Below are 18,076 nucleotides of genomic sequence, written 5' to 3' on the forward strand. Positions count from 1 at the left end.
TCCCATGAGTTATTTATTTTATAACTGTAAGTTTATACCTTTTGACTCCTTTCACCCATTTTGCCCACCCCCACCCCCTGAAACAGGAACTTTTTAAAAGATCTAGGGAGAACAAGGACACCTCAAGTGGATGTTCATATGTGTTTGAATCAGAATAAATAGACTTGGTTTTGCTGTGGTAAACAAGCAAAAAAACAAAACACAATGTAAATACCCCCCAAATCAGTGGCTTAACACAAAAGTTCATTTCTTGCTCACGCTGCATGTCCAGCATGGGTTGGCAGGAAGCTCTGCATACCGTAACCACTCGTGGACCTGGGCTGACAGAGATTTTATTGTCCACACACTGCCACAGTCACCTTGGCAGGAAAAAGGGAACACGGCAAATCAGGTGCTGGTGCTCTTAAAGCTTCTATGTACACATCACTTTCACCCACATTTTCAGGGTCAAAGTAAGTTACATGGTCACACAATTTTAAGAGGGCAAGGAAATGCATTCCTACCATGATTCCAGAGAGAGACCTGGAAATATTTAGTGGCCAGCATCATGACACATCACCTATAGCAAACTTTTCTTCATTCTGGTATTTCGGTTGCCAACACATAAAACACTCCCTGCCCCCTAACTGAAAGCCACTCCTGACCATCAGCAAACACCGCCCATATACAATAGTCCCTCCTTATCCCTGGGGGATAACTTCCAATATCCCCAGTGGATGACTGAAAGCATAGATAGTACGGAGCCCTATATATACTATGCTTTTTTCCTACAAATACATACCTGTGATAAAGTTTAATTTATAAATTAAGCACAGTAAGAGATTAACAATAACTAATAATAAAATAGAACAATTATAACAATATACTGTAATAAAATGTATGTAAATGTGGTCTTTCTCTCTCTCAAAATATCTTATGGTACAAATTTAATGCCTTTTCCATCTTAACTAGGCACTTATCACGCACCATGGCCATAACTTGTGCGGTTTGAGGTGCAACAGCAAAACTAGCACAAGCTTCTTTTTCCTTCTTCACAATTTTATAAATGGGAGATTCGTTCTTACCATAGATCTTAGCAACCTCAGCATATAACTTTTTTTTCCTTTCTTTATTAAGTCTAGAACTTTCACCTTTTCACTTAAAGAAGCACTTTACAGCTTCTCTTTGGCACATCCGAGTTGCCAGCATCATTCCTCTGGCGCTTTGGGGCTGTTATTAAGTAAAATAGGGTCACTTGAACACAAGCCCTGTGATACCACAACAGTCAATCTGATAGCTGAGATGGCTACTAATTGACTGACAGGCAGGATATGGTTGACAAAGGGATGATTCATGTTCTGGGCAGGATGGAGTGGGACTGTGTGAGATTTCATCACATTAGTAAAATGGCATGCAATTTTAAACTTATGAATTGTTTATTTCTGGAATTTTCCATTTAATATTTTTGGACTGTAGTTAACTACAGGTAACTAAATCCACAGAAAGCTAAACTGCAGATAAGGGGGCTACTGTATATAGAGACAACCCATCTGTGGCATCCTTCTTGAAAGAGTCTGCAACACAAATGGGAAAGACCAAGATAACTGAAAAGATGACCCATGGGAAAAGCAGGATAACTCAAATAATAGAAGTTCAAAATCTGTATTAACTATTCTCAGATTTGAGAAGTGAGTTTATGCATAAAACCAATACAGAATGTCATGAGAAGAAGCAATCAGAAAACAAAAAGATCTCAAATATTAAAACTATGACTATCATATTAAAACCTTGTAATAAAAGGCACCATAAACAAATGACAAATGACAGAAAAAAATGTGTGCAACAAGTCTAGTGAGTAAAGAGTTTGAGTCTAAAATGTATTAAATACATATTAATAGATATTAACATATATTTCCAAGACTCCTGCTTATCAATTAAATCAAAACAAAAAGCCAGTAGAAAAATGGGCAACACTTATGAGCAAGACAGTTAACTGAAGAGTGAATGCGAACGACCAATAAATATGTGCTAAGATGCACGGCCATATTGATAATGAGGGAAAAACAAATTATATTTATGATGTAACAATTTTTCACGTCTTGAACTAGCAAATATCCAGAGGATTGATAATATCAAGTATTAAGAAGCCTGTGAATAAACATGTATTCTCCTGTAGTATTGGCTGACTTCTATATTAGTTAAGCCATAATGGAGGGCGATTTAGATGTACATTTAACATTTAAACTACATGTGTGTTTGACCCAGCAATTCTCACAGCTGGCCTGGTATGACATTTTTTTATATGCACAAGAAGACATGTGCAGAGCTGTTCATTGCAGTATTATTTTTAGTACCTTTGTAGAGATATGATTCACACATCATAAAATTCATCCATTTAAAGTGTGCAATTCAAGGAGATTTAGTACATGCACAGAGTTTTGCAGCCATGACCACAATCATCCCAGAAAGAAACCCCACACCCATTAGCAGTCATTCCCCATCTCCCTCCTACCCCAGCCCTAGGCAACTGCTTTCTCTGTCCATCTACTTATCTATTCTGGACACTTCATATAAGTCGCATCGTATAATACGTGGTCCTTTGTGACTGGCTTTTGTAACTTAGCATAGTATTTTCAAGGTTCTTCCTTGAAACGTCTATCAATGTTTCATTCCTTTTTTATTTTTTTGCTGAACAATATTCCATTGTATGGTTATATCATATTTTAAAAATACGTTCAATAGTTGATGGACATTTGAGTTGTTTCTACTTTTTTGGTTAGAATGAATAATGCTGACATAAACATTTGTGTATAAGTTTTTGCATGGACATATTTTTCATTCTTCTTGGGTGTATACATAGAAGTGGAATTGGTAGGTCATATGGTAATTCTATTTTTGAGGAACTATCAAACTCTTCTCCAATATGCCTGCACCATTTTACATTCCTACTAGCAATAAGTGAGGGTTCCAAATTCTTCACATCCTCTCCAGCACTTCTTATTGTTTATCATTTTGTTATAGGCATCCTAATGGGTGTGAAGTGGTATCACATTATGGTTTTGATTTGTATTTCCCTAATGGCTAATGATGTTGAGCATCTTTTCATGTGCTTCTGGCCATTCATATATCTTCTTTGGAGAAATGTCTATTAAAATCCATTACCCATTTTTAAATTGGATTGTCACTTTATTATTGAGTTGTAAGTTTTCTTTATATACTCTGGACGCAGTTCTTTCATCAAAATGATTTGCAAGTATTTTCTCCCAATGTATGAGTTTGCCTTTTCACTTTCTTGATGGTGTCCTTTGAAGCACAAAGTTTAAAATTTTGATATGATCCACTTTATTTTTTTTCCTTCTGTTGCTTGTGCTTTTGCTATCTAAGAAACCATTGCCCAATCCAAGGTTACAAAGATTTACTTCTATGTTTTCTTCTAAGAGTTTTATAGTTTCGCTCTTAGATTTAGGTCCATGATCTATTTTAGATTAGGTTTTTTTGTATGGTTTGAGGTAAGAGTCTGCCTTCATTCCTTTGTATGTGGATATACAGTTATCCCAACACTGTTGAAAATATTCTTTCTCCATTGAATATTCTTGACATCTTTGTTTTAAAAAATCAATAAGGGACTTATTTCTAGACTCTCAATTATATTTCATCGATAGAAATATCTGTCCTTATGCTAGTACCACATTGTCTTGATGATTGGAGCTGGCTAGAAAACTTTGAAAGCAAGAATTGTCACTTCTACAACTTTGTTCTTTTTAAATATTGTTTTGGCTATTCTGGGTCCCTTGCATTTCAATATGAATTTGAGGATCATCTTGTCATTTTGGGCAAAACAAGCTGGAATTTTAGTAAGGATTGTTTTGAATCTGTAAGTCAGTTTTGAAGTATTCCCATCTTAACAATACTAAGTCTTTTGATCCATGAACCTGGAATGTTGTTCCATTTGTTTAGATTTTCTTTAATATCTTTCAACAGTGTTTTTGCAGTCTTTGGTGTAGAAATCTTGCACATCTTTTGTTAAATTTATTCCTAAGTGTTTTATTCTTTTTGATGTTATTTAATTCTAATTGTTTTCTTAATTTTATTTGGAAATGTTTACCCCTAATGTATAGAAATGCAGTTGATTTTTGTATATTGATCTTATATCCTGCAACCTTTCTGAACCTGTTCTAACAGATTTTAGTGGCTTTTCTAGTATTTTTCTATATATAAGATCTTGACATCTGCAGATCGAGATAATTTTACTTCTTCCTTTCCAATTTGGATGCGTTTTAAAAAATTTTTTCTTGCCTAATTGACATAGAGAGAACTTTCCAGTACAATGTTGAGTAGAAATAGCAAGAGTGAACATCCTTTGCTTCTTCCTGATCTTAGGGGGAAAGCATTATTTTACCATTAAGTTTGATATTAGCTGTGGGGTTTTTGTAAATGCTCTTTATCAGGCTGAGGAAGTTTCCTTTTATTCATAGTTTGTTGAGTATTTTTATCATGGAAGAGTATTAAATTTTGCCAAATGCTTTCTCTGCATCCACTGAAATGACCATGTGGGTTTTGCCCTTTTTTGAATAAATTACACTGATTGGTTTTTATATGTTAAACCAACCTTGAATTCCTGGGATAAATTATATTTAATCATGGTATATAATCTTTTTTTATGTTGTTGGAATAGGTTGCTGGTATTTAATTGAGGGGTTTTGTGTGCCTATTCATACATGATACAGCATTGTTTCCAAAAGTGACAATTTTGAAACAACCTAAATGTTCTAAATGACAATTTTGAAATAACCTAAATCAGTAGGGGCGTAGTTACATAAACTACATAGCAATTTAAATGAAAAATAAGGAGAGCTATACATACTCACATGGAGAGCTTTCCAAGACACATCGTGCTTTTTTAAAAAATTGTAGTATAATACAGTAGTCATAAATGTTATTCCTAACAGTTATATAAAATATAGACAAATAAAAAATATACCATGTGATATTTTCATATTTATATTTGTGTAGATATTTGGATAAATAGTAAAATATCTGAATGAATATATACCAAACTAATAGTGGCAGTTCCCACAGGGAAGGGGAGTGGGATTAAGAGGACTTGAGATTTACCTGTATTATTAAAATTTTGATAATGGGAAAATACACATGTATATTTCTGTAAATTTAAAATACATAAATGTTTACAAACATAAAAATTAACTCACTGATACACACAAACCCATGTCCTAACAAATTTTACTGTAAACTAAGGGAAAGTTCTGTTAGCCCACAACATTGTCCTGTTCTTCCCACACAAACATAGAGGAAGCTGGTACAATTAGAACCTGTGTCACTTAAAAATTAGTAATAAATTTAGAAAGAAAATTAGTACAGGATCAACACACGTATACTGCAATAGGAAAAGGATAAAAGGGACAAGGAGAACAAATGACTGATTTAAAAAAACTCACCAGCAAAATGTTACCAAGGAGAAGATGAAAATTTTGACCAAACGTTATTGCCATAAATTCCAAAAACTGATTAAATAATACCCTCAATAAAAGAAGAACTCATTGATAAGATATGAGATCTCAAGGAATAAGCAGTGAAGCAACAAAGGGAGATGAAATGTGACTCAGCTGAGGAAAAGTGTAGAAGAAGAAAATGAGTCCATCACAGAAACCAAGTCTGCATGGAAGCAAAGGAAATCTCACTGCTGAGAACACAATGAGAAGCATGGAGGACAGGACTGAGAAAAATGAGCAAAGCAAAATGGAAACAAAGAATCAGAAGGATAAGAGATTAAATGAGCACTATGGAAAAAAAGGGGGGGTCAAACACAAATAATTTGGTATCCCTGAAAAAAGAACACCAAACAAATTGATAAATAAATAAATAAATAAATAAATAAATATATATATATATATATATATATATATATATATATTTAAGTCTAATAATAATAATATAGCTTTGTGTCCCAGGAAGAAGTTACACAAAACTATGAATAGCCTAACAGTTATTAGATTTTAGAGTTAAGAATCTTTTGAGTATCTGATCCAAATTTTAGGTAAGCTAATAAAGGGAAAACATCAGATTGGACTCAGACTTTTCCACACTAGCATTCAATGGAACAATTCAAATAATAGCCTCAGAGAAAGAAAGTGTGACTCAAGGATCTTATACCAGCCAAACTGGTATTCAAGTATCAGGATAATGAACAGTATTTTTTTTCACTATATTACAATTCAGAAACTGTAATTTTCTTTGAGCCCATCTCAGAACAAACTTGAGGAAAGCAGGAATTTATTGGAAAAGCTGGAAAAAAGACACATAGTAAACATTAAATTAATTTGTAGAACTAAAACTAAAACAACTGCAGGAATTATCTTAGAGACCAAAAGATAAATGTCATAAACTAATACAATGTAGGAATGATTCAGTAAAAGTTGAAGAGGGGTGTAAGAGAGTGGAGGGCGGTATACTTATGCTGATTTCCTCATCTTTTAATATCCAGAGATTAAAATATTTTACTTACAGCTAAGTCACATAATAGAAATATAAATATAATTAAAGGTTTACAGGAAAACATCAGAATAAAGAAGAAATAACAATGAACTAAAATGTATTGGTGAAGGAAAAACAAGACTGAGATACCGACCCACACACCATGTTAGCCATGACAAGTGTGATTACAGTTAAACTGCTCTGAAGTCTTTGTATTGTTTGGGAGAAAAACAATATGATGATCTCAGTAGATGCAAAAAAGCACTTGATAAACTTCAATACCTCTTCATAACAAAAGCTCTTAACATACTAGGGTAAAAGAAAACTTCCCTAACCTGATAAATGATACCTATCACATTCTCACTGCTGACATCATTTTCAGTGGGAAAACTCTGGAGGCGTTTCTCCAACATCATGAATAAGACAAGGATGCCACTATCTCATGTGGCATACGACGTGGTTTTGTAAGTTCCAACCAGAATGGTGAAAGGAGAAGAAATCCAAAGCATAAAGATCAGAAAGGAAGAAACAAAACTGTCATATGGGCACATTTCAGTTAATTACATAGAAACCTAGCCAAAAAATAACAAATTATTGTAAACAATAAGAGTGTTAGAAAGACAGCCAGCTACAGGATGTATCTTATCAGATCAATCTACTTTCTACTATATCCTTTTATAACTTTTGAATTTTACACCTTGGGCACACATTGCCTAGCAAAACTGTTTAATTATTTTAAAGTTATCCGTGATCTTTTAAAACCATATATAGTACCCTATTGGCATAAAATGATGTGTGTATGTTTATATGCATTAAGAGATGCTGAAAAGGCTGGTCATCAAAAATATGGGTAATTTTCTTGGTGCTATGTTGTATAGGTTGGTTTTAGTTTTTCCCCTTTTGTGGTTTGAATTATCATGTACTATATTTATAATGAAAATAAAGCCATTTTTACTATGAGAAAATGAGGAAATAAACTCCTCAAAATAGATATTTCCATAATCTCTACATACCTGGGCCCAGAAATCTCTCATTTTTAAAACTCCCCTGCTGATTTTGATGATCACATTTGGGAACCACAGGGGTAGGATTTATCATCTAATTTGGTATCATCATCTAAATCACTGAAGCAAATGCACATTACCTTTGTCTAAAACCCAAATGTAAGCCAAAACAAAATGATTACCAGCCTGCATTTCAGAATCTCACCATTATGTTGGACTCATTAATTGACACAGTTGCCCAGTTAACCAGGCATCAGCCAGCCCCTGACCTCCTCCCTGACAGCCTCAATCATTTCCTCCTGAATCTTTGCTAACCACCTGCCATTCTGGGCACATGTGGGGTCAGAGCATGGGCAGAAGGCCCTGGCCTCTGAGGGACCCCATTATACTTGGAAGTACTCAAGGAAATGGACAAAAGTACATACTGCAACGGTTGCAGAAACACCCAAACGGCACTGAAAGCAGGAAATGGTACCCAGTATTGAGGCAGTGGTTTTGTCATAGGGCAAGTAGCCTAGCTTCTGCTGGCATCCCATGGAATCAGGAAAAAGTTCAAAGTACAGCAAAGAGTGAAGGAATCCAATAGATGACACAGCCAGGGGCACTCTACACCCGTGCTCTAGGGAGGTGCTCTTCACAAAGAACTCCAGGCTCTTAGTTTGCTAGGGCTGCTGTAACCAAGTACCACAAACTGGGTGGCATAAACAGGAGACACCTATTGTCTCACAGTTTTGGGGGCTAGTAGTCTGAGATCAAGTTGTCGGCAGGGTTGGCGCCTTGTGAAGGTGAGGAAGAATCTGTCCCGTGCCTCTCTTCTAGCTTCTGGTGGTTTTCTGGCAGTCTCTGGCTTGTAAGATGCATCATCTCGATCTCTGCTTCATGTTTACATGGTGTTCTCCGTGTGTACATGTCTGTGTCCAGATTTCCTCTTTTTATAAGTACACCAGTCATATTGGATTAGGGGCCCACCCTACGCCAGTATTACCTCATCTTAACTAATTACATCTGTAGCAGCCCAATTTCCAAGTAAGGTCACATTCTGAGGTCCTGGGGGTTAGAACTTCATCATATGGATTTGGGGGTGGGAGGACACAGTTCAACTCATAATACATGCAAGTGGTGCTCTCTGGAATTTGGGCAGCCAGGAGATTCTGGCCCTAGCACACTTCTTGACTGTCTTGATTTCTCAGAGCTCTGCAAGCCTGCGGGCTCTGAAATTACCATGGGGGTGCAGCAGTGTGGGTTTTGGTGGGGGGGGTGCTGCGGGGCCTCTGATGGAGGGTAGAGGTCTGGTCGGCTCACCTGTGTGTTATCTTGTCACTACAGGTTATATTGAAGCTGCTATCATTCCAGCTGGAGCTCGAAGGATTCGCGTGGTGGAAGATAAACCTGCCCACAGTTTTCTGGGTAAAACAAAAAATTGTTTGACTCATAGTTTATGTTCTGAGCATTGATTTGGACAATCAGGCTACTAATTTGGTTCAGCAAAATGCTGAAGGGGTGCTCTCAAGCCATTGGTTTTATACCCATATTTTAGGTGTAATGCTATCACTAATCAGCATGGACCAAACAGTGCTGTCGTATTTGGCTCAAGTGCAGCCATCCCCAAGGTAGATGAGGGGCGAGGGGAAGGGGTGAGTAAGAACCACCAGCTTCGGACAGGAAAGCGGGTGACAGAAGAGTGAGTGAAAGAAGTTGTGAGGAATTGGGATAGCCTAAGTCCCCAAAGTAACCCCAGGAGAGCTCAGGTAGCCCTGCCCCCTCCTCCCAATTCTCTTACCTGCCTCCCATCCACCTGTGTCCTGGAGGCCATAATGGCCGCTGCTGTTCCTGCTGCCAGCCTAGGACCTTGCTGTCCTTCGGGTTGACATCCATGTCAGTTTTCATCAGCCCCGTCTGTGGTTTTTTCCACCTCCCCGGCATGGACACTGGCCCAGTCCCGCCTGGCACTGTTCTCTGAAACTGTCCCAGCTGTTGTTCTACAACTAGAGCAATGCTCGTAAATGCTTTCCGAAATTGGGCCTTGTGCTGCTCTCGGCACCTTCTTCAAAGTGATGGCCTTTTTACTAAAGTCTCAAAGAGTCCCCCTCCTTTCTGCCCACCTCAGGAAATTTGGTCAAGTTTACCAGCATTTGCTTCAGAGCCCCATCACCCAGTGTCACCCCCAAAGTTAGCCTTTCCAACTGGTACACTGGCCCTCCCAGACCTGGAGATGACATTCCTGCTCCCCAGAAGCACTGGGCCTCTGTGGGAGTCTGCCATCACCTTTGACCCTTATCATATTCAAAATCATGATCCCAGTATCTCAGGTGCTGGGGCAATTCCGAGGTCGGCTTACTGGCCCTTCCATAAAGCACCAGTAGGTGCCCTGCAAATAAGTTCCTCAGCTTCCAGTCCTGCCCTCCGAGACTTCCCAGCACTGTTCCTCCAGCCCAAGGTATCTGGTGAAAATGGGAACATTATTTTAACTGCTATGTTTCTGCGTGATGTAAGAATGACAGAAGGATGTCAGAATCTCTTAGATCACTCAACACCTAATTCCTGTAGTAAAAATGACTTTTCACTGGAACCCATCTTAGGGCCAACAAATAACAACTAGTGGATGGTGCCCCGGGGAGCCAGCTCTCACGGTGGTCCCTCTCCGCTCCTGAAGTCTGAGGGCCACACATTCCAATAATAACAGTGACATCGACGTTGTGACTCCCAGTCATTGAGCCCTGCTCTGCTTTGCAGATCTGACCCCTAACCCCACAATGTACTGCAGAGAATTGATGTGCCTATTTCACAGAGGAGGAAAATGAGGCTCTAGGAGTTCACCAGCTTGTCCAAGCTCCTCACTGCAGCTGGGTCTGCTGCAACTCATGGAGCCTCCTAGAATTGCTCTGAGGTGTCAGTCATGGCCAGAGATGCAGTGGGGACGATTTTTCACTGGAGAACATATGTTAAACCTGCCCATTGCTACTGCTTTGGTGTGTGGATTTCAGAGAAGCAGATGTCCATCCCGAAGAGATTGGTTGAATGTCTCAGGATGAATTCTCAGCTCCCCAGAAGCACTGGACCTCCCTGGGAGGTTGGAGCCAGCCTCTGTCCTCTTATCTGGAAATCGCAGGGTCTGGTGTGTGCACAAGGGAAATCCGAAGGTGGTCCATGCTTGTTATGTTTCTAAAGTTAGCTCAACAAGCCTTGTTTCCACTCGGGGCTGGGTGCTTTGGAAGTCAACCCTGTGTAACTTTGAATTACTCTCACATTGCGGGAGCAGTTCCTAAAGAATTCACCCCACCTACCTTCAACCCATGCTGCCTGGCTTTCTGCTCAAAACCACCTGGAACAGGAAATGCCTCTGCAGTTTGCATCCATAGCTGAGAGCAGAGCTGGCAGAACTCCGAGTGGAAATAAAAGGAGCTGACTCAACGCCAGGATTAGAAGCAGGTTGAACGTGGGTCAAGTCTTCCAGTGGAATCCAGGAGGGAGAGAGACAGAAAGGAGCCTGGCTTCTTCACAGCGCCATGCAGGGAGTGGGCATGCAGACAGGATCCGAGCTCTTGTGCCTGCCCCCAAGCAGCTCCAGAGAGGAGCCGAGCCATCCCAGCAGGAATGCCCCCTCCCTGCTCCCTGGAAAGGCTCAGGATCTCTCACAGTGCCGGGAACTACAGGGACATTGTATAAATGTCCACAGAGAGATAGAAGGGCCCTGAGGGAAACAGACGGTCACCATATGACCTCACATTCCAGGCCATTGAGGAGGTTTGGTTCTGCTGTGGTAACGAGGGAGAGCGTGTGCCATCTTCATCCCTGCAGAAGTCTCTCCAGCTGTTGAGAGGCTTCTGAAGGCTCCTAAGCAACACACACAAAAGCAAGTGCTGCTATATTTGTGACAGGGTTTAAAACATCCACCCTCTGACTGAGGCAGGATCAGCAAGTGAAAATATCCTCCCCAGCAAATCAGAACTACAGACATTACAGATAGGATCAAGTCGCTCAGGAATTCCCTTTGTTCTTAACTTTATATTTCCCTATCAAAGCAGAGCATTTGTCATCATCTTAATGGCCCCTGTTGAGTTTCTAGGCCTAAAAATTCTAATTTCAAATATAAACTAATCTCAAAATACTTACAGACGAAGGGGGCTTGCATATACCATTGATGCCAAAGGATGGAGAGGAACGGGAATTTCTGGGGCCCAAAACTTATTTAATTTGGGAGGCCTTCTTTTTTTTTTTTTTTTTTTTTTTGCGGTACGCGGGTCTCTCACTGTTGTGGCCTCTCCCGTTGCGGAGCACAGGCTCCGGACGCTCAGGCCCAGCGGCCATGGCTTACAGGCCCAGCTGCTCCGCAGCATGTGGGATCTTCCTGGACTGGGGCACGAACCCGTGTCCCCTGCATCGGCAGGCGGACTCTCAACCACTGCGCCACCGGGGAAGCCCGGAAGGCCTTCTTTACGGGAAAGAATACACTACGTATAGGGCCTTGGAAAGGACTGGTGCACGAGAGGGGCCCCGGAGCTTCAGCCTCCCCGGCTCTCACAGACCCTGCTCTGTGAAGCTTGCTCCGGGGTGGAGGCCGCTACAGATGGGCCAGGAGTGACCTGTACACTCTCTCTTTGGGGCTGACATGGCCCCACAAGGTGGCTTTCTCATCAGACTCCGCATTGAACCTATCAATTCACTGTCAGTGATGTTCAGATCTTGATGTTCCAACAGACCTTCTGAGGCTGCAGTCTTACCCTTTTGAAGGGATGTCAGGTGCTAAACTCCAATTTTAGCAGGAAGTTCTGATTTCTCAGCATGGACCACGGCAACCTGCAAATTTTGAATCCTGCTGACTAAATGACTCACCCCAGAGTCAACAGGCTTGCAGAGATCCCCATGATTCTTGGAACTGCTGGCCTGCTACTTATAATTCTGCCTCTGAGTTTTCATCCCACTGCAAAATGCATGAAGGGGTGTCATCACGATCACACTGTCCAGAGGAAGGGGCTCCGGCTTTCAGACGAGGGGTCAAGTGGCAGTTGTAAAGCTGAGACTGGGGTGCCTGGAAGTTTGCAGCCGTCGTGCAGATGGCAGCCGCAGAGCTTGGACGAGCAAAGTAGATGCTTTCTGGAACCGTGAGAGCCCCGACCCCGACCACACACATACCCTGAGGCTGTGACAGTATGAGATTTTGCCAATTCAGCAGCCCCAGGCCAAGACCTGGGGGTCAGGTGACTGCAAAGACAGGTGACTTCAGAAGTCCTGGGAGTGCCCAGCAGCGGTATGTGGATTGGAGAGGTCACGGTTCGCATCTCTTCCCATCTCTGCCTTCACAGAGCTCACGTGGATAACTTGAAACCTGTCATGTGGGCACATTTACACCTTCCATAGTGACAAGCACTATAAATCTAGGCTGCTTTCCCCAGAGAACCTGCCACCAGCACTGCACTGTCTGGCGTGTTCCTCCCCATCCTGCTGCTGGCCTTTTCTGGAAGAGCCGGTGAGCCACTGCCTGCCTCTCTCATTTGCCCTCCCCCCTTCTCTGACCATACTCACTCTTCCACGGCCTCCCCCACCCACCCTGCGGGCCACCTCCTGAAATGTCGCCTCCCCCAACCCCTGCTGCCAAGCAGGACACTCCCCTGGTGGTGAGAGGGTGGCATGCCACCAGGCCCAGCGGGGTCTTCGTCTGTCCCCTGTGTCACTCACAGCGAGTGCCTCTGCCGGCAGAAGTGGGGCTTCCCCAGGCGGCCCCCACACCTCTGCGCGGGCATTTCTGTGGATGGGTTTATGATCGGCCCCAGGTGTGCCCTCTTGCACTTTTCCCAGTCCTTCCCACTCTTGACCTCACAGGTGTTTGACTTTTGGCACGGAGGCGGGGTGGTTTTCTGTTTATAATCCAATAAAGTCCTTTTAGAGCACCTTAGAAACAAGGCCAAGTGAGAAAGAGCCGCGCATCCTGAACAAAGCACCGGACAGGAGCAGGGCCCAGGAGAGCCTGGATAGAGTATACCAGGCCTTCTGAATCTCAGGGGGTACTAAGCTGACATTAGTGAGGATCCTAGCGTGATTTCTAGGAATCCATACTAGTAATTTTCTTTCTCAGCCTGCCCTAGCCCCATCATGGTTAGTATTTTTTAAAAACCAACCTCCAAATGTGACATGTGAAAGCTAAACCCAGTTCTCAGTTTCTGTGTTATTGGCTTCAGACACTGCTGGATCCAGGGGCTTAAAATGATATCATGGGAAATAGTCTCTGTCCTGGCACTGCTGTCCTTTCTCAGTTGACTTTAATCTAGGGACCTCTTGCCATGTACTGGCAAGACTTACATCAAGTCTCTGGGCAACCTGTGGAAAGAAAGCTCCTTCTTCCCAAGGTGAATGAAAGTCTTAGAATTGACTCTTACCTTCCAGGGTTGGGTGATGGACGCACTCTTGGAGCTGGGGTGGAGTTTGGGGTCAGCCCCACGTGACTGGGGGAAGAACACATCCCCAAAAGCTCTCTGGACGTTGTTACTTGCAGAAGGAGAGAGAGATGGCAGGCAGCAACACACTAGATGCTCACAGAAGCCCTAAGACAGAACAAGGCCAGGGCCCAGCCTAGGGCACTGAATGCAGGAGTCGACTGGGGCACACGTGTGGGCTGAGACAGGAGGAGAGGGCCACCCCAAGGTGCCCCTGGTCTCTGTGTGGGAAATGAGTTCTGTGGGGTGACCCCAGTATGACGGGGGTCAGCAGACAGCTTTACAGAAACTCATTCTGCTCATCTCTCTGATTCTCAGTTTCAAGGGTTCTCAACATGCTTGTGTCCCCACCCCAATGACAATGACAGTGAGCCTTCTCTTTCCTTCTCCACCTCCATAGCCCCTCTCTGTCACCTCCTCTTCCCAATCAGACTTCCAGTATTCCTTCACCTTCCACTTGCTTCTCCACACGGGGCAGGGCACCTTTCTCCCTCCACCACCCTGCACAGAAACTAAGCTTAACAAGGAGGCAAGGAGCAACAGCCCAAGCTGCCCACACGCTCCAGGCCACCTCTTCTCCCTGCTTTTCTTTCAGTCTCAGCTCAGGGCTCCTCCTTCAGAAGGCCTTCCCCAGCTGCCCCAGTCTCTGCCCACACGACTGTGCACGGGCCCCAGACTGGCCTCTGTCACTGAGCTTCTGGAAGTGTATCGTGTTTATCTGTCTTCTCACCAGTCTCCCTTTCAAACATTGAGCTCCCAAGGGCAGGAGCTGTGCCTCCATCACCAGCTACAAGGCCCTCAGATAAAGGTGAGGGATTGGTGTAAGGATGTGTCTGCTCCCTGTGCTTCCCTGACTTGTTTTTACTGAGGCTTTTCTTTTTTTAATTTAATTTATTTATTTTTGGCTGTGTTGGGTCTTCGTTGCTGCACGCAGGCTTTCTCTAGTTGCAGTGAGCAGGGGCTACTCTTCGTTGTGGTGTGCGGGCTTCTGGTTGTCATGGTTTCTCTTGTTGCAGAGCACGGGCTCTAGGTGCACGGGCTTCAGTAGTTGTGGCTCGCAGGCTCTAAAGCGCAGGCTCAGTAGTTGCGGCGCACGGGCTTAGTTGCTCCATGGCATGTGGGATCTTCCTGGACCAGGGCTTGAACCCGTGTCCCCTGCATTGGCAGGCGGATTCTTAACGACTGCGCCACCAGGGAAGCCCCTACTGAGGCTTTTCTTAAAGGCGTCTGTTCCCGCATTTGTCTGTCTGCTACTTCCCACCAGCCCATACTGATTCTGAAAACCAGATTTACATATGCATGTGCAAGAAACAATTTTCCAAACCTTCAGAGAAATTGAAAGAACAATGAACACCCATACAGCTTTAGCCTAGATACCCGAGTAGCTAACATGACCAAACGTATTTTTAGGTTATTAGTTCACTGGAAGCTGTGGAAAACCATAAGTTTAGTTATTTTTATGAAGGTATGTAGAACGTGAGACACCCCCCACAGCAATTTGAGCTTGGAATTTGTTCTCTTTGAGAATATGACATTTGCACATTTCAGTGTCTGTCATAAAACTCTAGACTGATGCTATAACCTAAAGAATGTGGGAGCTTGGTGTGTTTAGGTTCAGGTCTCCACATGACGATGTAATAGCGGTGTGACTTTAGGCAGGTTACTTAACCTCTCTGTGCCCCCATTTCCACATCTGTGAAAACAGGAAAATAATCCTTTACCTTAGAGAGTTGTTGGGAAGGTTAAATGGGTAAAAGCATATGGAGGAGCTAAACCAGAGAATGTGCCCCTTAAATGGGGACTTGCAGGCAGTGGCTGAGGAAGAGAAAAAGGCTCAGAAATTGTGAGCATCCCAACAGTCTCACTTCCTTCCAGTAGCCAGGAAATCTCGATAGTAGGTAGAATTTCTTGAAGGGAAGCATTCGATTCTAAGTGGTAGAGCTTTCTCTTTTCGAAGCCTTCCTTGGAGTCCTGTAATCCCCAGCCACTCACTGGGCAGCCACCCTGAGTATGAACCCCCTCTTGGAAGCCATCCTGCTGGAAAGCAGCCCTTCCCAGGTCCCTCGGTTTCTCTTGGCGGTTCCTGTAAGCACAGAGTCCTGAGCATGCACCTCCCCCTTACTGGCCAGGAGAGCCTGCTGGGACCATTGTGTCCTGCAGACGAGGAAGCGGAGGCCAGCATCCCCCAGCTGCTTGTGGCCTGACCAGGACTGGACCCACCAGGTCCTAACCCAGCCAGGGGTTCGTGGACTCAGGGTTAACCGAAACCACTTTTGGGTTTCAAGTCTCATTATCCAAAATTGGTATTAAATGTGGGCATTTTATTAATATTTCTGGCCTCATAAGCAGAGAGTAGGGAATGGGATAGAACCTGATTTCGCTGATTGTGGGTTGAGCAGGGTCCCAAGGTGATTGAGAGCATCTGGTTCTCAGGGGACTCTAGCTGCACTGGCAGAGAGCATGGCATTGGACTTGGGGTGCACAGAAAGTTTTATTTTTTGAGTGACATAAAGACTTACTGTCACCCATTTTCATTTGCCACCTCCTCCAAAATGCCAGAGTAGGTTCTAGTTATTTCTTTCTTTCCTAAATAACAAAACAGCACAAAAAAACAGAATTTCACTGCAGAATGCTCCCTCATGAGAACCACATGACTCTAAAACCTAAGTGAGGAAACAACAAAGAAAGTCACTGGTGAGCACTCAGATAATAATAGCTTGTGTGGAAAACCAAATCTTTGCTATGGCCAATCAGCAAGATGTCAATTCCTTGTCAGTTCCAACACACTTTGTACGGAGTGTGAGAGAGCAAAATGTGAACCCAGCAAAGGCCACAAAGCTGAGGGTGGGAGGGCCCCCACCACCCACAAGACATCAGCTCACTGTTACTGCCACGCCTGTAGGCAGCTCAGGCTTCCAGACGCTCATGTTTGGTAGAATGACACTTGTTTCTTGAAGGAGCATCTGCTTTACTAATCCAGGGCTATCAAATCCTTGAGGGGCATTGGAGTTAGGCTGCCCTCTAAAAAGCCCCAGGTGGGTAAGAGTAAAATGAAGGATGAATTTTGCTAAAGTTACAAATCCTGTTTTGTAGCCTTGGACACGTTAAAATAGAATCTGTTCATCTGGTAGAAAACCCCCTACTCTGTAAATCTCGTGAAATGTGATTGGGCTGTGGCTGTCTCCATTCTCTGGCACTCCTCCCGGCACCCCCCACGGAGTGAGCTGATTCTGAGACAGCGGCCCATGCTCAAGAGGTGCAGGAGTCACGACAGCTCTCTCTCGGAGGGTCCTGGGGTCAGGAGCTGTTCTCTCCCTGTGAGCCAGGCTTCTGTTCTCAAAGAAAGCTCCCTTTCTCTCACTGCAGGCCTCCCTCTTCTCCCCTGTGGAGGTAGAGAGTGAGACCTCCAACCCACCGCTCAGGACACCCTGACTTCCTTCAAAGACAGACTGACTCCCCTGATTCCATGGTGTTCCATTTTCTTTCTAGCTCTCAAAGACTCCAGCAAGAGATCCATCAACAGTGACTGGAAGATAGAGCTCCCCGGAGAGTTCCAGATTGCAGGCACGACCGTCCGCTATGTTAGAAGGGGCCTGTGGGAGAAAATTTCCGCCAAGGGACCAACCAAAATGCCTCTGCATTTGATGGTAATTTGCCGTGCTTTTGCATTTGTCTTGAGACCACCGGCTCCAAGAGGTCTACCAGTTGACTTGTTCCCTGAGACCCTGTGGGCAGGAGGTACACCTGGTTCCTGGTGGTTTGCCTGGCCACCTGCTGCTCAAGTCTCTCTCTTGGTCTTTTCTTATCTAATCCCTTTGCCACATGCTTCAAAATTCTGCCCTCTCAAAATTTTGCCCTAGCTCTTTACTGGCAGAACTCCCATCTTTTCCAAAAGGAACCACCTCCAGGAAGGAAATGCTTAGCCATGTGGCCGCCAGGGAGACTTGACATTATTAAGCAGACAGCCCCACTCACAGTCTATGTTTTTTTTTTTTTTTTTTGCGGTACGCGGGCCTCTCACCACTGCGGCCTCTCCCGTTGCGTAGCACAGGCTCCAGACGCACAGGCCCAGCGGCCATGGCCCACGGGCCCAGCTACTCCGCGGCATGTGGGATCCTCCTGGACCGGGGCACGAACCCATGCCCCCTGCATCGGCAGGCGGCCCCCAAC

General features: G+C 43.6%; 1 protein-coding gene across 2 annotated transcripts in view; it reads left to right on the forward strand.

Moving 5' to 3' along the window:
* Positions 1-18,076, forward strand: part of ADAMTS17 (ADAM metallopeptidase with thrombospondin type 1 motif 17) — a gene marked incomplete at both ends in the record, with an annotated part of 352,152 nt that overhangs the window by 266,779 nt on the left and 67,297 nt on the right. The window contains 2 exons of one of the 2 annotated variants that reach the window (XM_082841528.1): positions 8,802-8,882; positions 17,396-17,553. In XM_082841528.1, coding sequence (XP_082697654.1) covers positions 8,802-8,882; positions 17,396-17,553 — 239 coding nt within the window. The remainder of the gene's footprint in view (positions 1-8,801; positions 8,883-17,395; positions 17,554-18,076) is intronic. The other variant, XM_082841529.1, reaches the window with a different exon arrangement.

The sequence above is a fragment of the Leucopleurus acutus genome, assembly GCF_964270905.1.
Source record: "Leucopleurus acutus genome assembly, chromosome: 1".
Classification (NCBI taxonomy): Eukaryota; Metazoa; Chordata; class Mammalia; order Artiodactyla; family Delphinidae; genus Leucopleurus; species Leucopleurus acutus.